Source organism: Coffea arabica, chromosome 1c, assembly GCF_036785885.1.
Source record: "Coffea arabica cultivar ET-39 chromosome 1c, Coffea Arabica ET-39 HiFi, whole genome shotgun sequence".
Classification (NCBI taxonomy): domain Eukaryota; kingdom Viridiplantae; phylum Streptophyta; class Magnoliopsida; order Gentianales; family Rubiaceae; genus Coffea; species Coffea arabica.
The window spans coordinates 53,493,672-53,516,816 of record NC_092310.1 but is presented as its reverse complement, the minus strand read 5'-3'; the positions used below and the strand labels follow the sequence as shown (position 1 = coordinate 53,516,816).

The 23,145-nt window shown below is 44.6% G+C and overlaps 2 protein-coding genes across 2 annotated transcripts; both read right to left on the bottom strand.

Moving 5' to 3' along the window:
• Positions 1–13,408: 13,408 nt before the first annotated feature.
• LOC113727790 (uncharacterized) lies at positions 13,409–15,271 on the bottom strand. Its single transcript, XM_027252172.2, has 8 exons — positions 15,124–15,271; positions 14,932–15,006; positions 14,698–14,830; positions 14,539–14,607; positions 14,386–14,457; positions 14,218–14,289; positions 13,838–14,103; positions 13,409–13,662 (listed from the first exon to the last, which is right to left on the bottom strand). Exons 1-8 carry the CDS (start codon positions 15,233–15,235, stop codon positions 13,580–13,582), a joined length of 882 nt encoding a protein of 293 aa, XP_027107973.2. The 5' UTR covers positions 15,236–15,271; the 3' UTR covers positions 13,409–13,579.
• A 1,844-nt stretch (positions 15,272–17,115) lies between these two features.
• On the bottom strand, positions 17,116–20,311 carry LOC113742605 (uncharacterized protein At1g24485-like). The gene is made up of 9 exons (XM_072048966.1): positions 20,163–20,311; positions 19,509–20,034; positions 18,813–19,288; positions 18,585–18,717; positions 18,372–18,440; positions 18,178–18,249; positions 17,982–18,053; positions 17,618–17,856; positions 17,116–17,510 (listed from the first exon to the last, which is right to left on the bottom strand). The coding sequence occupies exons 1-9, from the start codon at positions 20,224–20,226 to the stop codon at positions 17,341–17,343; spliced, it is 1,821 nt and encodes a 606-aa protein (XP_071905067.1). The 5' UTR covers positions 20,227–20,311; the 3' UTR covers positions 17,116–17,340.
• Positions 20,312–23,145: the final 2,834 nt, after the last annotated feature.

Genomic DNA, 23,145 nt, shown 5'->3' with positions numbered 1-23,145 from the left:
ATGGATGATGGGCGGATGGGGCGATAACTCGCTTTAATAGGCTTGCTTTTTTGAATCAGACCCAAAGAAGCCGAAGCCCAATCAAAGCACAAACTGGCCAACGGTAACAAACAAAAAAGCCCAAAACAAATGGCATACAATGGATACATGGGCCTGGCTAGTTCTTAATATCTTTTTTTTTCGATGACGAATTTAAGTAAGCTTAAATGTTTTTATTGTAAACTTGATATTTACAGATGAAGGAATGGCAAAAATTTTTGCTCGGACTCAAATTTTATTAATTTTTGAATCAATTAATCATACCAACCAAGCAGTTGTATTTCTTTTCACTCGTGTTATGCTGCTGTTTGAAGCCCAACATTTTCTAGAGTGCTTATTATAATTCAATTGTTGCGTGCAAAATGCATGACCTATCTTATTTAGCATATTAAATAGTAATGATATTTTCTTTCCGTCAGTAATACTTGAATTGAAATCCATAAAAAATTTCCCATAATATTTTAGAACATTTTGCTTTACACTTGGCATCTCATTTGTTACTATTTTGTATGTAATTAATTACTTTTTAATAATAATTAACAGAACAAGGTGGTAATAATTAATCACAAAAGATTATAGTGTTTATTCCAAATTAAACCTAGATATCACTTTATAGGGATAAAAAAGCGTCGACCTTTTTTAGTTTAAGCACGTTCATGATCTTCATATCAAATTAATATACGGGACATACAAAAATCTAGGCCCTAATATCTTCATTCTATTAGAGATTTGGAAGTTGACCTTTCTACTTGCCCTCTGGGTTCCCCTATATTTTCTATCCTAGTCATGCCACAATAACACGTTAATGCAGGTCATGCTATAGCTACTGCTTGATGCTAAAAGGAGAGCTGGCTAATTTAATAGTAGTGATTGGAAGTATTGTATGCTGCTGATCACCATTTTCTAGTATGTTTTATTCTTTGTTTTAAAGTGGAACTCAAACGTCAATGGCAGTTAGAATCTGAAAGTTCCTGGTTCCGAGCTGAATGCTTTCCCATGCAAGATGCAGAGAAAGAAAGCCCATCTGCAAGAATTCCTTGAGATAATCAGAGAGATCAATGTCAAGTTTCGAGAGAGCCTCGCCAAGCTTTGATATCATTATAATAATTCAAGAACGCTTCCAACTTCTTCTTTATAGTACTAATTAATGTTTTTCTTTTTTAATTAATGCTCTTTAGATATCGGGGGATATAAACATAATAATGATGTCTGATGAATATTCTATTAAAAATTTCTAATTGCAGCAATCTAAAGAGAGGATATTTTTGACATTTTATTGTTTCTGCGAGCCAAGCTTACACCTTATTAATGGTGCTTCCGCAAGCCGAGCTTACACCTTATTAATGGCAAAGGGGTGATTGTAATATGACAATATCTCAGGGAATTATTCTATAATTCTAGTTGATCGGTCATTGCCTTTTTCTGTGCGGTCTATTCCAGTTGAGGGTTTGGTTGCTGCTGGTTTTTCTTTGAGTTCTATTATGGAAGAATCTACTCTAGATGAGGGCTTGGAATTGGAGTGATGATGGTTCTTCGTCCGATTCTCCCACAGAAGAATCGATACCAGTTGACAGTTCGGTCGCTGCAGATGCTTCTTCCGGTTATTCTGCTGCAGAAGTAGTGCTTTTCTGGGAGAAGAATAATGAAGATTTGTCGTACCGTGCAGGTTTCATTTACGTAAAAGACGATCGAGTTCTTTTTTTCTGGGCTACGGGTACGTGATAAATCCCGATGCAGATCTCCCTTGCTAGCTGATTGGAGCACAAAAACTATGTCCTTCGATTTACCCAGAAAGGGCAAGGGCGAGTTGACCAAGTTACACCTAAAGCCCATGCGAAAACCTTTCGCATATATTCTAGCGGAAATTGGTGGCTGTAGTGGGGCCCAGGCGCACATCGGCCCGGGTCACGAACACGTCAGTCCGGCCCACGAGCTCGGACCGGAGGTGCTGGGCCATGGATTCAGGTCGGCCCGCTGGTCCGTGCTGGCGCCGCCTCTCAGGCACATGGGCCTGATGGGCTGCGAGGTCCACATCTTTAGGTCTGTGTCATGGAGCCCTAGGAGCCATTCACTCCAATAAGGACTCCTTGTCCTACCAGGAAGCTACTACCTGAGCCTCTATAAATACTACACGAAAGAGAAGCACAAGGTACGCTATTCACAACACAATCTCTACTCTTCTGCCCGGAAACTTGTTCTGACTTGATCGTCGGAGTTGTTCCAGGGGACCTATCCCCGCAGTTCGCTTACGTGCAGGTCGGGCGCTTAATCAGATCGTTCCGCGAGCCCCAGCTCAGCTCGGATCTTCACTTCGGCAGTCGCATCAATTGGCGCCGTCTGTGGGAACAGATTTCTCTCTTCTTTCGCGAACAACATGCCGAAGACTAGATCCCAGAGGAATGTGGATGGCTCTGAAGGGAATGGTCAGGGTGACCCTCAGCGCGCCCACCAGGATACCGTCGTAGGAAATGAAAGGATCGAGCTCTCGCAGATCTCACCGGAACAGCTGGTGCAGTCAGTAGCCGCAAACCTGCCTACTTTTGAGGCTATTGTGACGTACTTGAAGGGACAATCCGGAGGCCCTCCCAGTCCGGAGCGTCGGACGCGGAAAGTAGGCGGAGCAGGGAGCTCGGAATCCCGATCTGGAAGCCCTAGCCCTCGGTCGAAGAAGGCTCGGAAGGAGCTCACCCGCGAGCAGGTTCATGTTCCGGAACCCTCTCACAGGAACTCCCGAACTAGCCACCTGGAGCCCGTCCTGAGGCCTTCCCGGGTGGAGGTTCCTCCCAGGAAGGAGGAATACCTGATCCAGGACGAACTGGACCTCCTGCTGGATCCAGAGGCGGATAGGTATACTGCCTCTCCCTTCGTGCCGGATATCGAGGATTATCCTCTGCCTGCCAAGTTCAAAATACCGTCCATGAAGTCCTACGACGCGACCACAGATCCGGAGGATCACTTGTTTGCATTCCTGACTCAGATGCGCCTCCAGACAGCTGCTGATGCGGTCAGGTGCAAGACCTTTCCGATGTTCCTGGAAGGAAAAGCCAGACAGTGGTTTCAAGGTTTGCCTCCCAGATCAGTTCGGTCGTTTAGCCAGCTCGCGCGGCTGTTCGCCGCCCAGTTTGTCTCCTCGCGCGCCTATTCCAAAATCACGGCTCATCTGATGACTGTTCATCAGGGTCCCGAGGAGTCATTGCGCGAGTATATGGTACGCTTCAACAATGAATCCCTTCAGGTACGTGACCGAGATGACAAGGTTGTAATGGCTGCCTTTGTCAATGGATTACGCAAGCAGAAGTTGTATACGGAGTTTGTGGAAAGACCTCCTCAGTCCGTCAGGGAGATGTTAGATCGGGCTCATGAGAAGGCGAATGCCGAGGAGGCCAATCGGTTGAAGGGCGCTCAGGAGAGATTGCGGGATGACAAGCGACGGAAGGGCGCCGACCTGGGGGAGTCCCGACCAGTCCAGGGGCGGAAGAATGTACCCGAGCGCTCGCCTCAGGGTCGACCATGGGAGAAAGAGAAAGCTTGGACTTCGCTCATAGCGCCCAGAGCTCGGGTCCTCGCCGTAATGGAACAAAAAGGGCTCTCCCGCCCTCCTCGGCCGCTGGGTGGAGACAAAAACCAGCGCGACCAGGGCTTGTACTGTGCTTACCACAGGGACGTCGGGCACGATACTGAGGACTGCCGACACCTCAAAAAGGAGATCGAGAAGCTGATACGGAGGGGTCACCTCGGGCAGTTCGTCCGGGACGGGCGAACGGATCAGAAGCCAGGAGGGTTCAAGCGAGATCGGACGACCAGTTCGCACGACCGACCTCGAGGTCCCCGTGATCGGACTCCGGAGCAGGGGGTTCAGAACCTAGCTGGAGTAATCAACACTATTGCAGGGGGACCTGCTGGAGGAGATAGCCACACGGCTAGACGAAACAACCGACCTCCCCCTAGCGGGGAAAGCTCGAGCAAACGTTTGAAGATGTACGAGGAAATCATCTATGGGCCAGAGGACGCGGTACCCTTAGCCTCTAATAACCATGAAGCAATCGTGGTAGAAGTTATCACGTGCAACTACAAGGTAAAGAAGGTGTACATCGACAATGGGAGTGCCATCGATGTACTGTATTACAAAACCTTCAAGGAATTGCAGCTGGAAGACAAGCAGCTCATCCCAGTTCGGACTCCCTTGATAGGTTTTGCAGGTCCGCCGGTTAGACCAGAGGGGATGATAACCCTTATGGTCACGGTAGGGGAGTCACCGAAGTGCCGAACTGTCCCGGTGAATTTCGCGGTAGTAAAGGAGCCGTCTTCCTACAATATGATACTAGGGCGACCAACCCTCAACGCTCTCCGAGCTGTCTGCTCGACCCTACACCTTAGCATGAAGTTCCCGACGCCTGGTGGGGTGGCCGAGGTGCTGGGGGACCCGGAGGTAGCTCGGGCCTGTTACATCGCAACCCTCAAAGGTAAGGAGAAGCTGGTGGCCCAAACAACCTGTCTGGAGCCCTGGGAGCCTGCTGAAAAGGAGGAAAGGTTGGAGACGGATGAGAGTCTGGTCGAATTGCCGATCTGTCCTGAGTGACCTGATCGCGTGGTAAAAACCGGAGCTGGCCTGAGCGAGCTGACACGGAGAGCTCTGGAGTCCCTGCTGGAGGAGTATGCCGAGATCTTTGCGTGGAGTGCGGATGATATGCCCGGAGTCCCTCCCGAGCTGGCAGTTCACAAGTTGCACGTTGACCCAAACATCCGGCCCGTGAAGCAAAAGAAGAGGAACTTCGCTCCCGAGCGCAACGAGGTCGTCAAGGAAGAGGTAGGCAAGCTGTTGGAGGCCAAAATTGTGAAGGAGATCTACTACCCGACCTGGCTGGCCAACCCTGTGCTGGTCAAAAAGGAGGACAGGGCCTGGAGGATGTGTGTGGATTTCACCGACCTGAATAAGGCTTGTCCGAAGGATTGTTACCCTCTCCCTCGCATCGACCAGCTGGTCGACTCGACGACTGGGTACGAGATCTTCTGTTTTTTGGATGCCTTCAAAGGGTATCACCAGATAGCTATGGACGAGGAGGATCAAGAGAAGACTGCCTTCATCACCGAGTACGGTACGTATTGTTATACTACAATGCCATTTGGTTTGAAAAATGCAGGCGCGACCTATCAGCGTCTGGTCAACAAGTTGTTTAAAAATCAGATCGGCCGAAATATGGAGGTGTACGTAGATGACATGCTGGTGAAAAGCCGAACTCAGGAGCAGTTCATTAACGACCTCAGAGAGATCTTTGACGTCCTACGGAGCTCGCGAATGCGACTGAACCCCAAGAAGTGTATCTTCGGGGTCAGGTCGGGGAAATTCTTGGGATACATGATATCAAAGGACGGGGTAAGAGCTAATCCCGACAAGGTAAAAGCTATCATGGACATGGCTCCTCCCCGAAATATAAAAGAGGTCCAACGGCTAGCTGGCAGGATGGCGGCCCTGAACAGGTTCTTGTCGAAGTCTGCAGTTCGGGGATCTCCCTTCTTCCGAACTCTGCGAAAAGGCCCCCATTTCGAGTGGACTCCCGAGTGCCAGCGAGCGTTTGACGAGCTAAAAGCCCATATTGCTCGCTTGCCAGCTTTGACCTCTCCCGTACAATGAGAGGTCTTATTTGTCTATCTTGCAGTTGGGGAGGAGGCGATCAGTGCGGTACTAGTTCGGGAAGAAGGTAAAATCCAGAAACCCATATACTATGTCAGTCGAGCTTTGCAGGGGGCGGAGCCAAGGTACACCTCAATTGAGCGGTATGTTTTGGCATTGGTGCACGCGACCCGGAAGCTCAGGTCAAACTTGCAAACTCACCCCGTGGTGGTCATGACCGACCAACCTCTCAAGCAAATTCTTTCAAAGCCTGATGCATCAGGAAGAATGGTAAGGTAGGCCGTGGAGCTGTCCGAATACGACCTTAGCTATCAACCCCGCACGGCCATCAAGACCCAAGCATTAGCAGATTTCATAGCCGAGGGAATTTTCTTTGGGCAAGAGGAGTCGCAGACCGAGCAGACCAGAGGCGCAGCCAAGGCCGAGCAGGCCGGAAGAGCTGTCGAGGTCGGGCAGGTCGCCGAGACCGAACCGACCTAAGACGTAGCTGAGACCGGGCAGGTCGGAGAAGCTGCCGAGGTCGCGAAGGGCACTAAAACTCCCATGGCCGAACAGACCATAGACGCAGTCGAGGCCAGGCAGGCCGAGAGGCTTGCCCAGGTTGGACAGGCCGCAGAGGAGGCCAAGGCGGAACAGGCCAAAGAGGCTGTTGAGGCTGAGCAGGCCACTGGCGAGGTCGATCAGACCATTCCGACCTGAACGCTGTTCGTGAATGGATCTTCAAGCAAGGAAGGATGCGGAGTAGGACTTCTCTTGACTAGTCCCCTGGGGGATGAGCTGGCCTACGCCTTGAGGTTTGATTTCAGGGCCTCTAACAACGAGTCCGAGTACGAGACCCTGGTCGCAGGGATGGAGATAGCTCGGAAGTTGGGGGCCGAGTCGATAGAAGTCTACAGCGACTCACAGCTGATAGTAAATCAGGTCGGAGGGAGTTACGAGGTTAAGGAAGAGCCCCTGAGAAGGTACGTCGCCAAAGTGCGTGGGCTGAGAGATCAGTTCAAATTATTCACGCTCAAACAGGTCCCGCGGAGCCAAAATAAGAGGGCGGATGCTCTGTCCAAACTGGCTTCCACCTCGGTCGGTACGTTGAACAAAGAAGTCTTGGTAGAGATCGTCAGAAATCGGGCGTACGACCAGGTAAACACGTCTGTTATTCAAGTAACGAGCTCATGGATGGATCCAATCGTACGGTACCTAGCTAGCGGAGAACTCCCTCCAAGCCGGGTGGAGGCGCGAAGGGTCCTCCTCAGGTCGCGGGGGTACGAGCTCTCGAATGGAGTACTTTACAAGAAATCCTACCTCCGCCCATGGCTGAGATGCGTAACTCCGGAGGAGGGGGACTACATCCTTCGTGAGTTGCATGAAGGTATCTGTGGAAACCACGTCGGCCCAAGGGTTTTGGCCAAGAAAGGAATGCTATCCGGGTACTACTGGCCGACCATTTTCTTGGATTCTGCCGAACTGGTGGCTTGATGTAAGTGCTGCCAGCTGCATGCGCCGATCCGTCACGCCCCAACTCAGGAGATGATCCCTCTTCAGAGCCCTTGGCCTTTTTTCCAATGGGGAATCGACCTGTTGGGTCCGTTTCCCCGAACTCCTGGGGGTTATGAGCATGTGGTGGTGGCCATAGATTACTTCACTAAATGGGTGGAGGCCGAGCCCCTTACCACCATTAGCAGCAGGTCGGTGCAGAAGTTCCTCTGGAAAAATATCGTTTGCCGATTTGGTATACCCCATGTACTAGTCTCAAACAACGGGCGCCAGTTCGCTGATGGCGCTCTCCAAAACTGGTGCTCGGAGCTCGGAATCCGGCAGCACTTCACCTCGGTAGGCCACCCTCAAGCAAACGGGCAGGTCGAGAACGTCAACAGAACCATCCTGCAAGGCTTGAAGACGCGGATGGAGTTCGCCCGAACTGGGTGGCTGGACGAACTACCAACCATACTATGGGCCTACCGAACCACTCCCCGAACTGCTACTCAGGAAACTCCCTTTGTTCTAACCTATGGAGCAGAAGCGGTGATCCCTGTGGAGATAGGCGTTCCTTCGGGCAGAGTTCAGAATTTTATAGTTCGGGACAACGAGGACGAGCTACGTCTCAATTTGGATCTGCTAGAGGCAAGGAGAGAAGAGGCGGCCATACGTATGGCTAAGTATAAGGGACAGGTCGCGCGGCACTACAATGCTAGGGTGAGGCCAGTGTCCTTCAAATCGGGGGACCTGGTCTTGAGGAAGAACAGTGTGAGTCGGTTTCAGGGCACAGGCAAGCTGGATCCGAATTGGGATGGTCCCTATGTGGTCAAAGAGGCAGATCGAGCTGGGTACTGCAAGTTAACTCACCTCAGTGGGGGAGAGGTCCCGCGTACTTGGCACAATTCCAACTTGAGGATTTTCCGTTAAAACTCGCGCGTTATCGGTTCCTTCCAAAGTTAAGATTTTTCGTTATTATTGATGTACGTGGCTAATAAATGGTTTTGTCTTAGAACATAGCTCCCTTAGGTCGGCATAGGGCCGAACTGATGTATTTTGTTACGATTCTTGCAAATGAGACTAAGTATGAAGCAAAGGAAAGGCTCTTTTTCATTTCATTCAATAAAACTGTACAAGAGGGAGCCGAGCTCACGCAAAAGGAAATATACAGAGGAAGAGCAGAGCTCATACAAAATGAACTGCCTACTGACAGTTCAGATCCTATCCTAAGGCCCTGCTCTAGTTCTCGCCCTCCTCTTCCTCTTGCTCGGTTTCAGGAGTGGTCACTGGCAGCTGAGGATCGGCGACCAGGTCGGTCAACTTTCGTCCACGCGTGTAGCCCTCCACCAGGCGGTCGAGCTGCTCCACGGCCAGGGGGTTGTAGCTGGGAAACTTGCCCAGATCAAACCCAGGCAGACCCAGCCTTTGCACCTCCTCCAGGGCTTGGGAATACCCATGTTGCAGCACTGAGGTATTCAAGATGGCCAGGTCACCCCTAAAATCCTCCGACCTGAGGAAGGCCCGCACGCCCTCTTGGCCTCCCTCAGCCCTAGCCACCTCGACCTGAGCAGATAGTTCGGCGCTCCTCTTCTGCTCCTCATTCAGCTGAGAGGTCAGATCGGAGTTCTTCTTTAGCTCCAGTTCGAAGTTGGAGTGGGCTTGGGCGAGCTGCTTCCTCAGACCTTCAGCTTCAGCCACAGTTGCTTCGTTCTGGCTGAGCAGTTTCTCGTTGGCCGCCCTCGTCTCGCTCATCAGGGGGAGGAGGCCCTCGTAGCGCTTGGCCAGTTCGGACCCAACCAAGTTCACCTGGGCCGCGCCTGTGTAATAGTAGTCGAGGAGGTCAGATGCCTCCATGGCCTTAACCAAGCTGTGGTCCCTTGGAAGGATAGCCCCATGAGCAAGCTCCATGGCCACCTCAGGGAATTGAGCTCGGTCGTTTATGGAAAGCTTCCACTGGGGGCAGAAGTGCATGGGATGTTGGTGCGTGATCAGCCGCGTCTGCGGGTCGAACAGCAGGGTGGAGCTCTGGCGCTGCCATAAATTAGGAGGAGCGCCAGCACGAGCTTGTTCCTCGGCGGTATTCACGCCGTAGTGACCGCCCTGACCAGGTTCAGGCGTCGACCTCTCTTCCTGAACTGGGGAGGAGGTCGTCTCCACTCTAGCCCTCTTTGCAGTTGTCTTCTTCTTCTTCTTCTTCCCAGCCTCGACAGCCTTGACGGACTGGGCAGGAGCTGGCTGAGGCGTTGGACCTGGTGCCGAGCTGGCTGGAATGGCTGAGGAGGGCTGGGTAGTAGCACCTGGATTGCTGGTTCCTCCGATGGTTAGAAGGAAAAAAAACCTCTTCACTGCGAAAAACAGAAGATCAGAAGGTCAGTAGATTCATAAAACAAAGAGAAGAAAGAAAAGGAGGGCCAGGTCGTTTACAGGAGGTCAGCTCGTCTGGTGAGAGCGGCCTACTTTCTGGCGAGGGATCTGAGGGGTTAGCTCGGATCAGCCCCGCCGCCCAAAGCTGGGCATTGCTGAATTCTTTCACCTCCAGCTTCTCGTCTGAGCTGAGTAGGCGGCTGAGCTCTGCCACAGGGAGTGGGGACGGGAGTGGATCTGAAACCTGAGTTTCCGCCCTCCAGGTCAGGGGGAAAACCTAGGTTTTTCACAAAAAAAAAGTAACGCTTCCAGTCCTTGATGGAGGAAGGTGCTCCCGTGAACACCTCGCGGGTGGGGGATTTTGCTCCACTTCTGCGGGCAAAATAGAACCACCCAGGCACCTTCCCGCTGACCTTCATTTGGAAGAAAGCCTGGAACAGGTCATGAGAAAAGGGAATTTCTAGGGCTCGGCAGAGGATAAAGAAGCCTATGATGGAACGAACACCGTTGGGTATGACTTGAGTTATCCGGATACCCCAAAAGGTGAGGATGAAGAAGAAAAAGTCGGGGATAGGCAGGCGAAGACCAACTATTAGCTGGTCCCTGTAGATCGCCACGAACCCAGGAGGAGGTCGGCTGGCGACCTCTCCTGGATGGGCTGCCCTGGGTTCAAAGAGGGCCGGGATTTCGTACTTTTCCACTAGTGAGTCCACATCTTTTTGTTCCAGGGCTGGGGAGATGGTATCAACTTCCCCGAAGCCGCCACTAGGTCTCCCCGAGGTCCCTGCCGCCATCTGAGCTGGAGCTGCTCGTTCGGCAGCTTCGGCTAGAGGCTGGACAGGTCGCTCGGCCGAACTCATTGCCCTAACAGGAGATAAGGCAGGGGAAGGCACGACTTCCGGCCCGGACGAAGTAGAAAGAGAAGAACTAGAGGGGTCTGAAGGACTGCTATCTATGTTTATGGGGCTAGCTGCTCTATGCCTAGGGGCTGAACTGGTGACGTCAGAACTATCGGAACTGTAAGAAGACATAAAAAGGAAAGGAAAACTTACTGGTGAGAGGAGATCGGGTGAAAGGCTGATCTAAGGATGCGCGAACTGACTCTGGGCTCCTAAGGCTAGGCGACCCGACGTGCTCTTGAAAGAAAGAAGATGAAGCAGCGAATTAAGGATGGAAGGAGCGAACTGACAAAATGAAGAAGGGAGTGTGAAAATGACTCCCAAAAAGCCTATTTATAGACAATTCACAAGGCGAGAAGATGAAGGGACGTGCATTTATTTGAACCGTTATGGGGAACCGTTCCCAACCGTCGCAGCTGGCGGACGTGACGATCGAGGTGACTGACGCGAACCGACGCGACGGTTGCGTGCACCACTCTCAGACAGGGGCCCCACACCGAGCTGACACGATGCTAGAAGGACGGCTAGACTCACGCGCACGTTCAATAACTCTAGACTAGAGGGGGGCTAGTGTAGTGGGGCCCAGGCGCACATCGGCCCGGATCACGAACACGTCAGTCCGGCCCACGAGCTCGGACCGGAGGTGCTGGGCCATGGATTCAGGTCGGCCCGCTGGTCCGTGCTGGCGCCGCCTCTCAGGCACATGGGCCTGATGGGCTGCGAGGTCCACATCTTTAGGTCTGTGTCATGGAGCCCTAGGAGCCATTCACTCCAATAAGGACTCCTTGTCCTACCAGGAAGCTACTACCTGAGCCTCTATAAATACTACACGAAAGAGAAGCACAAGGTACGCTATTCACAACACAATCTCTACTCTTCTGCCCGGAAACTTGTTCTGACTTGATCGTCGGAGTTGTTCCAGGGGACCTATCCCCGCAGTTCGCTTACGTGCAGGTCGGGCGCTTAATCAGATCGTTCCGCGAGCCCCAACTCAGCTCGGATCTTCACTTCGGCAGTCGCATCAGTGGCCTTATATTATATATCTATGTCCATGCTGGGCCACCCTTTCTCTTCGAAAATCTGTCTGATCCCTGCTTTGAGGTTTATGATCCTCGTTACAACTCCTGGCTTTCTCTACCTACCCCTCCTTTCCTAGATCGAAGCAGGAGAAGCACTCTGGTTATGGAAGTACTCGACTCCTACAGGCATTTTGTTAGTATATAAAAGATAAACTACATGTCTCGACTAAGCTGGGCTCATTTGCGTTTCCACATGGGAGGCTCGTGCGTTATTTCGTGGGTTCAGACATCTGGACGACATCGAAAATCTGTGTGATCAAGGGACAGGGAAAAGCCCTAAGGGCTCTGTGCAAGGAAAAAACCGCCACAGAGGAGGGTGGTCTACTGGCCTTCCATTTGCTTCTGTTGATAAAGCCTTCCGATATTTTGATTATGCCTTCTGCGTAATTTGCACCCTCTTATGGTTGTCCGAGGGAAAGTTGAGAAAGCTCAATTCTTGTGTGCGATGGAGGGGGGTTCAATACGGGATGATTTGGTTCATCTAGGAGAAGTCGCATTTCTTACCAGTACTACCACCTGGCTCTAAGGCTGTGATAACAAATTACTTCTGATGGTCATGATATTTATTATTTGGGGCCTCAAAATTATGTGGAGATGGGGCGGTTGGAGATTGTTCGGATTCTAAATTCGTGCAATTTATGACCTACATGCATTGTGAGTCTTTTGAAATTGAGCTCTCAACTCAATAGTAGTTCTGTTTCACTGTTGAGGTGAAAAGATTAAACGTGCTTCGAAACATAAAACTTTCAACTCAAATGACGATATACAAAAAGGAAGGATATATGTGACGACCCAGCCCTCAAAGTTTCGAACTATGCATTTAGGCCCAAGAAAATGTGGAGAATGTCAACTTGAGCCCTCGCGAGTTTAACAAATTGGTTTTATGGATCAATTGAACGATAAGAAAAATAAGAGAAGATCCTAAAAATTAAATTAAGTGGAAGGGTCGATTAGGATAAACTCTCAATAAGATGATATGAATCTAGAATTTAGGTGTCGTTTGATAAAAGGTGATCAAAATCAGAAATTGAAATAATTTCAATTCTTGCTGTTTGGGTTACATGTATTAGATTCAAAATCTTGGGATGAATCATTAAAATTTAGGGATTCTCAATCCCCCAACAAAAACTTCAAAAATTGGGGGATTTTGATGGATTCCCAAATTTGACTCAATTGACTCAAAAACGTCATTTTCATCACTCTATTACGTCAATCCAACCTCTATGACAGCATCTTATCATCAAATTTCCTCTTTCGTCTTTTCTTTCTCATCCCATCTTCCCGAACCGGTTTTCATTATCATCTTTTTCTCTCTTTCTTCTCCCTTCACTCTCTCCTCCAACTTTGAGTTTCCATGACAGCAGCTCCATCCTTTTTGGTTCTTTCTCTCTTTTCTTGTCAATCTCTCTCTCACTTCCCCTTTTCTTCTCTTTTCACTCTCTTTCTCTCTCCTCCAATACTCTATGGCAGCCACTCCTCTCCATCTAGTTCTCTCTCCTCTTTTTTTTTTCTTTTTGTGTAAGTATTTCCCTCATCTCTTGTCAGTCGCCCTCCCATGCTCCATAGATTACAAGGTTGATTGGTAATGGTTAGGTGGTGGTTCAAGAGAATTTGGTGAAACATTTAGTACTTAAGGATTGGGAAGAAGGAAGCGGGAAGAGAAAGAAGAAAAAAATAAAAACACAAGAAAATAAAAAATAAGTTGATTCCAAAACCTTATAAATATATACCAAACACTAGTCATTGTAATGATACTCTTAATCAAATTCCATACTGAATTTTTGGATGTGATTCCAATTATAATTCCGATTCCTATACTTGAACTAAGAACCCTTTTAGTATAATTTAAAAGAGTCTAAAGTACGAGGTGTCACGATAATGACCATGTAACGTTACAAAGCCTAGGGAACAGCCTCATGTATAGAAAGGATAACTTGGAAAGCTTAGATAGATTACCAAAAGAGAAGAAAAAAGAAAAAACACTGAAAAGAGGAAAAGATAATAATAACATGAGCCAATCCTCTACACATAATTAGGGAACAGGAGAAAGATAAACTAAGGCTGAGAGAATTGAAGAACGTGAATTATTAACATAGTTAAGGATTTGTAGCACCGGATTGGGCATTGATAGGCGTTTCTTCCGTTATCTCTGCGTGCTTGTTGGCTCCAGCATTTTGACCTGCATTCATAAAAAGTACTACTGAATAAAGTAAAAGCAATTTATGAAGGCAAACCATAGGCCACAGCTACACCTCACGGAAGATGGAACAAGGGCCAGGCCTCGTGTGAAAAAGAAGCAAAGAGATACTAGTGCAGTTAATCTTTCCCCGTTAGGGAGTTAAATAAGGATTAACCTGGTGCTGTAGCCTGTGCAACTGCCTCTGCTGTCTTTGCTTTGTGGCGGAACATTGCGATAGCTCCAACGGCAACCCAAAAAACAACAAATACTGAACTTGTGCTCCCAATAATTGCTGGTAGTTTGCTTCTCTTCTTTCTTCTTGTTGTATAGACATAAGGGGTTTCAGAAGTATCTCCAAAATTAGGGGTTTCAGAAGTCCCTCCAAAACTGGGACTGTTCCCCCCTGGTGTCTGGTAGAACAACGCAGGATTTCCAGATAAACTGTAAATCAAACAATTGGGATGCCAGAAGAATACTTAATAAATTCATTAAAAAGCCTGAGTAATTCCAATGAGTCATTAACATAGCAGTTGAAGAAGATTAGAATCAGCTCACTCTGTATTCAACTTCTTGTTCTGCAATATTGAGGTTGGAACTTCTCCACTGAAAATATTATTTGCCAAATTCCTTGATAGATACGAGATAATCTGATTACTCATTGTCACAAACAATACCATTGTTAAGCAAGTTGCCAATTGCGCTTCCGTATATGTATTCACTTACAGTTCTTTTAGATTTGGTAAGGTCCCCAGAAAACTAGGAATGGATCCTGTTAAAAGGTTATGGTCCATATCTCTGCAGAAAATCTCAGAATAAGAAGAGCACAAAATAATTCTACCATATAAGCTTGCAGAAGACCTTGTTTTACTAACTTACATTGTCTCAAGAGCATCCATTGTACTAAAATCTGGAAGAAATCCAAACAAATTTTGATTGCTAAGATACCTGAAAATGTTATGTTAGATCCAATGAGCAACAAAGTACTGGAAGCAATTGAATTGCGTATACAAATCGATGTTGACCGCTATGATTTACAGTGCTGTTACACGAGGTGAGGCATCTTTGCTGCAATCGATCCAAGTCCACTTGGTTGGAAGACAAGGGTCATCAGATCCATCAATCAGTGCCAGAGCTTGGAATTGAAGAACAAGTGCAGCTAACCCTTGTACTGATTGATGGATCGAGCAATAAAAATGTTGCATGAGATCGACGAAGAAAAGGGGAAAAAAAGGAGTAACTTGCATAAAAGAAACTAATAGAAATGCCAACCATCATTAGGATTTGTTGCGTTGATTGCATCAGCGAGTTTGCGAACATTAGAAACTTTATTCTCCAATGTCCTTCCTGCTAGTTTCATCATTCATGTTACATTGGAATTTCGCATGTAAAGAGAAGAGGATGGAAAGCAGTATGAAAATATGTATTGTATGCATAAGATTGATAGATTCCATGAGTTTTTACCATCGGATGATCCCAGAAAAAAGCAAACTGCCAAGAGAAGAATAATCACTGACTGCTCAGCCATGCTTGACAATGCCGGACAACTAAGAAAAGATGAATTTAGGAGTTGCATTGGTGGGCTTGGGTTATGCTCGTAATTATGTGTATTCTGAACATTATTAGTTGACAATGAAGTCTTGTTTAAAGTAAATGCCAGAAAGACGTAGACTTTGATTTATGAGAACTGAGAGTCGGTGACAGATAAACAATCTGCAAATCTGACAAGACTCGCCACTTTGCTGGCCAGTTCGCTGACAACATTTCCATGTCTTCACAAACATTTTTCTCTTTCAATTATAACATGTACCAAGTGTATAATTTATAGTTTTTAACATCTTTCAGCTACATGGGATGTGGGATAAAGATTGGTCTATTTGAAGTTTTTTTACATGTATTTCAAATGATTTTTAAACTATATCTGACAACATTACAATGCTTATGTGCCTACATGCAGAGAAATTAATGCATCAAGATCAAATTGATGCATTTACTTTAAATTGACATATTACGAGAATTTTTTTTTTTTTCTCAATTTGGTAGCCTCTGCAGCTTTCATCACGAAGAACTGCATGAAAGATTATGGTTAACACATTGTTGGTGGAAAAATAATGCGCTATTACAACTTTTGACAAGTGATCTAGGTGTGACTCAAGGCAAGTCAGGATACTACCAGAGCATCCCTTAAATAGTTAAATATGAACACCAACCAGCGAAGATTGTTCATGAATTTTTCTGCTTCTTCCTAGTTGTCAGGTTCGTCCCCTCTAATCATTCTCTTTGAATTAGTCTTCCTATTGGAGGGATATCAGAATTTAGTCATTTGTGATTAAAAACAAGAATCTTTTCATGAGAAAAGAATTTATGACAACCTCTGGCTCCCTTAGTCCCGGTTGACTTTTTCGAGCTCTTTGCATTTCTAAACATGACATTGAAACAAATAGTCTATAATTTGTTATCCCTCCCTGCACAAGATAATTTTGCCCACCTGATTTGATGCTCGAACTGGGGAAGGAAATTTTCATGGGACATTTAAGAAATGCAAAAATGACATTGGAAACAGTGCAGTAGGAGAAATATTGATGCAACTGCTGAGACAACTTATCGGACCTGTCATTATGCAGAAAGAAGTTCCAATTGAACCCTGGAAAAATAATTCAAATGGAATTCCATTCTCAGGCCTGGTTTAGAGTTCTTGATTATTATTACTAGTATTCTCCGAAGAAGTGCCTTGCTCGTTCACATTCACTTTGAACTAGTCCGTAACGGCCACACCAATTTCACCGATCACTTGAGGATTTATTCCTGTCCCGTTAAGACGTATTAGCTCCTCCATTTCCATTTTGACCCTCAAGACATGATATTAACAAGATGATTAATTAACCGCAGATTTTCTATCTTTATTTTTTCAATCTTATCACATGAGTTGGGCTCTTGGTTCATCGTCACAGATCGACTTAATTCCCCTTATTTACTTAATTAGGGCCTTTAAAGTAGATGCGATGTCTCTTGTTAGTTGTAGCCAACTGAAAAACGTTTTTTCGTTTATATTGACTTGGCCTCACATACTCACACTTTTTCACTTTAAACGATGAAATTTTAATTTTCTATTGCCCTTTCTCAATTTAAACCTTTCATGAGAAAACGGCCCTTCCTGCCGGTGGACTTTTTTATTTTGAAGGAAAAATGCTGCTCAGAAATTTCGATGGTGTTGCGCTTTTAAATTTTCAGAGACTGAAATAAAGGTCATCATTTCGAATTCCGACTATTACCGTGTAGTGCATCTTAGGACGGATTCTGCACTATCTCAGAAAAATTAGTCTGGCATAAGTCAAAACACCCTTACTTCAAGAGGAAAAAAAGGGGGGGGGTCATTCCAGGACTCGTTATCACTGTCCTCACGACATAGTTTTATCCATCTGATTTTGATGCTTCAAATGATGAAGGAAAAATTCGTGGACCACGCAAAAAAGGCAAATGGTACATTGACAGACGTCGAAATCCCTATAAATGTACATGATTTTAGAAAGAATCCAGTTGTAGAAATTGACGCAACTATTGGGACAACATTTAGGACTGAACATTATGAAGAAAGAAATTACAATTGAGCTGTGAAAGGGGAAAGGGCCGCCCCGGCGGGGAAAGGAAAATAGAAGGCCAAATTCACCAGCGATTCCATTCTCAGGCCTGTTGCGTTGTTCCATTGGTACTGCTAGTATTCTCTGAAAAAGTGCCCTGTTCGTTTACATTCACTTTGAACTCGTTCATAACAGCCATGCCAATTTTACCAATCATTTGAGGATTTATTGCCGCCCCATTGGGCGTATTAGCTCCACCATTTCCATTTTGACCTACACAATTCATATATAAGATATGATATTGACAAACTAGTTAATTAGCATCACATACAAAACAATCATCTTAGATGTATATTGTCTGTGATTGCAGAAACTCTTACCTGCGGAGACTGCAGCAATTGCAGCTGATTTTCGCTTATGATGTAATATAGCAAGAACGCCAACTACAGCCCAGATGAGAACGAAAACCGGAACCGTGACTCCAACTACCACAGGTACCTTGCTGCTTTTCTTCTTCTTGCCACCGCTAGAAGACCTGGCTGCCGGACTCCCTGACGTAGCCGTGGGAGCACTTTGGCACGATTTGCCAGAGGTGCACAAGTCAGGATTGCCCGTCACCCTGAGATATTTCAATATCAATAACAGCGTATAAGTGAATGGATAGATAGACGTTTATCCGTCCAACAGAAAACTCTATCTAATCGAACCAAAACTAAGATGAGATTAAATTTTGAGCAAGCTTACACTAAATTTAAGCCGTTCTTCTTTGACAGTGAGGCAGGTATTGGGCCGCTGAACTGGTTATCGCCCAAATTCCTGGAGGAAAATCCAACGGGAAGAAATTGGGTAGTGATCGATGAGCAAGTGTGGAAATGAAGGCTAATGACATTCTTTTAAGGCCGGTGAAATATTCATGAATACTCATTGTAACATGTCTTACAATTGTTTAAGGTTTGGGAATGCGCCAAGAAAATCAGGAATTGGTCCATCCAGGCTGTTATTATGCAAATCACTGTGATTCAAAGGAAAAAAAATTAAGGAAAACCATTTAAGATTGCAAGAAGATGAGGAGCAGATTCTAGGTAAATGAAGCCACCAACTAAATTACTAGTATCTCTTAACATAGTTGCTCACATGATCTCGAGACTGCCCATGGAACTAAAGTCTGGAAGGGTCCCTGACAGACCAAAGCTACCTAAATTCCTGCAAAAAGGACGACAACAAAAACAGAAAAAGATTACATTGAGTAATGAGCATATTCGGGGGGAAAAGAAAATAACACGAAATTAATTCTTGCTTTCAGATCTCGACTTTCGAGTAAAGAAAAGGAGAGAGAAGATAGATTACAATGCTGTTATGCGAGGTGTAGCATCACTTGTACAATTGACCCAATCCCATGAAAATGGAGCTGGGAGACACGGATCACCGCTCCAATCTTGTAATGCATCAAAAGAATTTTGCAGCGAAGCTAGGCCTTCCACTAAATATTTTTTAAAAATCATCACTTAATTTGTTCTGTGTAATTTACAAGATTTAACCCACACAATTTCTTATTTAAACCTTACAACCACTTACCATCGTTGCTGTTAGTTCCATCCGTTAGCGCGTTGCTGATGAAAAATACTTCCATGGCATTAATTAGAGGTGGAAGTGTCGAGCCAGCCGTGGATACCAAGTAAAATGTTGTGTTGGAGGAAACTGTGATGTTGCTAAAATAGATTTCTGAGAAATTGCCATAAGGTGGCAAAATGGGATCGGAGGAAGATTGGTTATTCTCGAAGACTCTAAAGGATCGTTTTTGAGTTGAGTCGAGCTGAGTAACTTCAGAAAAATACATGTTGATGTAAACTGGAACTTCAACAGGAGGAAATCCGGTGCCTAGTTGTATGAATTCAGATACATTGGATGTAGTGACCGCGTTCATTAACACTTGTTCTGGAGGATTATCTCCTCCTTCAGCATTAACTAGAATGGCATCACTTGCTACAGAAATTAATCCGTTCCCACCGTCCATCGGGTTCCATATTCTGTCATAGGGATCATCTACGTACCTGAAGTTTTTGGTTCATGGAATTGAAATCACAAAAAAGGAGTTAATTTTAAGGACCCAATCTCCACACATAAGATTAGTTAATCATCAACCACCATGCTCACATTATGATTAATCTACAGATTCTCTGTTGAAGATAGATTTTTCTTATTCCTCAAGCTGCTTCCAGATTTATCTTTTGAATAAGAAATTTGGGAATTTGGGAAAAAGAATTTACGTACCTGACGGTTTGGTTCGTACCATAAGCAACCCTCCTCTTCAAAAGCAAAGCATGGTTGATATCAACGTGATTATACATGGTTGAACCCAAGCTACGGAATTCAAGTGCTGAGATGAAGGGAAACTGATCAGGCTCGGTTTGAGCAAGACAAACGCTGGTGCTGTCCCCCTTGACAACGTAAATTACCTCGTAATAAACAACTTGGTCAATCTTGGTCTGTACAGTGGCCCAATCGTTCCCATCAAATTGAAGATCAAAAGTAGGAGGGGAAGATTTCTGGTCATAGTTTCCGTAGTAAAAACTTGCACGAACAAGAAGTCTTCCGCCCTTGTCAGCTTGGATGGAGTAACAATTCTTTTTTCTGCTAGTGAACACCCTGAGCGTGTCCATAACCTGGGATGTGGAGTTGCTAGTCTGCACCGCCCGTGGCAACCCGTTGCTGATGAAGCTATCATCTCCCGTCCAGACTATCAAGTTCTCATCCGTGTAAGTAAGGTCAGATGATCCACAATCAATGCTCTCAAACACTGCAAAGTTGGTTTAATTGCAAAGAATTACTTCTGAGAAATTTTTACTAGCTAGTTGAGTTGTTAAACAAACATTGCACCGAAAAGAGGAAATGTTGTATTAGAATTAATAGGGGCATCGAGCTTACCATCCGCGGTGACTGAGAAGAAGCAAAGTCCTAAGACAAGAAGCAAAATCAGATGGCTTGCCATCACTCCAAGCTTGAAAATGAAAGATGAAGAAAGTTATTGGACGGTCTATATGAATATATATTGTAGACGTGCAGACTTTAACATTCTTTCTAAAACTGCTAATGCGAGGAAACAGTTTAGCAACTATTCTAAGCATGGGTAGGTTTGGTTTGGGAAATATGTGTGAAATTGATTGTAAGTAAGAAATCATATTTTACTTATCAAAAAAATTTTTAAAAAAAAAAACTATTCTAAGCATAAAATGATGAAATTAGATGAAAATGTACAAAGTCTTGATCAAAGAATGGAGAAGTTGAACCTACATTTCTTTTTCATTTACTTTAACCAATCGAATTAAAGGATGAGAATCCGATGAAGTTTTGTTTTATCTTTTTGGGAGAGAGAAGTTCAGCCTACGTTTCTTTTTCACTTATTTTTAATTTTTAACCAATCATATTGCAGGATGAGAAGTTGATGATGCGTCATATTTACTTCTTTTTTTTTTTTTTTGGAGAAAGAAAAGATATTGCATTAAGAAAGTGCAGATGAAATCTGCTAACGATTTTACGGATGACAAGAAAGATATGCTTTTTGTCTCTCTTTATTCTTTTTTCATCATTATTCATCTTCTTAGGCTCCGGTTCTTCGTTTGACGTTGACTTTGGCCGATTCACTAAGTCAACGTAAATGGATTTTCTTGCCAATGCGCCATGGCCAAAAGCTGACAAAGGTTAAAAAAAGGGGGGAAAAAATGGAAAGGCATGTGGGATGATCGAAGGGGTCAAAATTTACAACTGGAGCTGCATTGATGTCAATGATGGTGTCGAGTTGACTTCTGATTAGTTTGGTAAGTCAGTCAACGGCTGATAATCAAAGATTAGCGTATGATTTGAGATTGTTTGATTGCGGACTGCGTGCGGAATAATGGGTACCAACTTGCCCTTATTTTATATCTCGAAGGAAACTACGTTGAATTTCGTGAAGTACGCTGAATTTAAACAACAACAACATTACAAGATGCACAGACTGAAAACAAGAATTAGAGATAAAAGGCTAGCCAAATACTTAACAATCCTTAAAAAGAAGGAAGAGAAAGAGAGAGAGAGATTCAAGAGAACGTAGATCCATCCAAATTCTCAAAGAATTTTCGATGTGGCATTCAAATCTGGTCATCAACTTTCCCTAAGAATTCAGGTGTGTTTGGATAGTAGATTATTGAAACATGATTTGAAATAATTACCGTAATACTTTCTGTGAGGTGAAGTATGTAAGATAAAAATGTGATTAAAAAGATAAAAATATGTATTGAAAATTGTGTTTGTGATGTAAACAAATAATTTTTGACCAAATAATGGCTATTCAAACATAATCAAAATTCTAGGCTAACTGAAAGTTAATGGGAAACAAATTACTTGTGTTTGGACACGAGATTATTTAGAAAGAATTATTTGAAATAATCCTATAATATCTTTCATTATGTGATATACCTGAAATAAAGAAGATGGATGAGAATTGTATAAATAACATAAGCAGAATAATATTTGAAAATTTTGTTTTCAAATCATACCATCCAAACGGGCTTCACATACATCCAATGAATTTCCATATTGCCATCCTTCCGGGCAAAGTTGTCGTGGACAAATTAAGACACAGAAACAGGCTGGAAGTACATTAGTTGCTATGGCAATGCCACGGATTCATGCTTACAGGAAACTGCGGTAATATGAATTCACCATTACGCGGTCCAAACGTCACTGAGAGGATGAAACTAGTGGACGTTGGCTAGCGCAATGCATTCAACAAAGTTGATAGATTTAAATTTACCCTTTTTAGCTTTTAGCTTTTACAGAAGGTGATCGATTTCATATATTAACCGGGAAAAGGTGATTTTACGGAGATGCTTTGAAGTTTTAGAGACTACGCTCCTGCGTCCTTTCCCAAGTTGAATAGGCCAATTGAGTGAGCTAATCTTTTCATTTGTAAGATGCGCAGCTAAGGGCAGGGTGTGTTCTGGACTGCGCGTTTTGTTTAAAATACTATCTACAATAACACTTTAAAATGCTCATCAATTTTAGAAAAATATCAATAAGGGGCGAAAGTTGTCGTCATCTACAAAAACACTTTAAATTTCCTAACGATTTTAGAAGAATATCAGAAAAAAAAAACAATAAGGCATAAGGAGCGAAAGTTGTCAATGGTGGATGATAGATGGTGAGAGGAGAGAAGAACGGTTTTTTGCATAAACTCGTATTTTTTTTAAACGACAATATGCTTTGTTTGGATTCATCAATTTTTCAAAAATTAATTTTTCAAATCCTATAAAAAATTTTACAAAGTACTCTAAAATGTACTTTAAAAAGTAGTCCAAATTTTTTTAATGTTTAAAAAATATTCTAAAAACTCTGTTGCTCTTAAATATTCCAAAATATATTCCAAAAATATCTCAACATATACTATAAAAACTCTGCTATAATAAAATTTTTTAAAAACACCCCCAAATACAGTTAATCCAAACAGAGCAATAATAAATTACACTAAAGTATGTTTTAGGCAAACACTTAAAATACACATCAATCAAGCAAATTCGATATTTAATTGTCTTGCAATATGGCAGTTTTCGCGTGAAAATTAAAAAAAAAACACAAGGGATAGAGAAAAAAATTTAGAAATATGATTTAATGCCTAAAATTCCAAATCTCTACTCCAAGTGCTTGAAGTTCCTACTGGGCGTTAGATTTGCTTATTTATTTTCTTTAATTTCATCGGTGGATCATATCGACCGTGGAGAAGATCAAAGAGTTGCAGCTTAAATGTGTCGTTCACAAACCCAAGTTACTTCATGTGGTCAGTAGCCCAGTTTGTAAACTGTCGTTCACAGTAATGACCCAAAATACTGTGTTGACGAGGTGGGACGTTTCTACAAAGCCTTACCTTGATCTG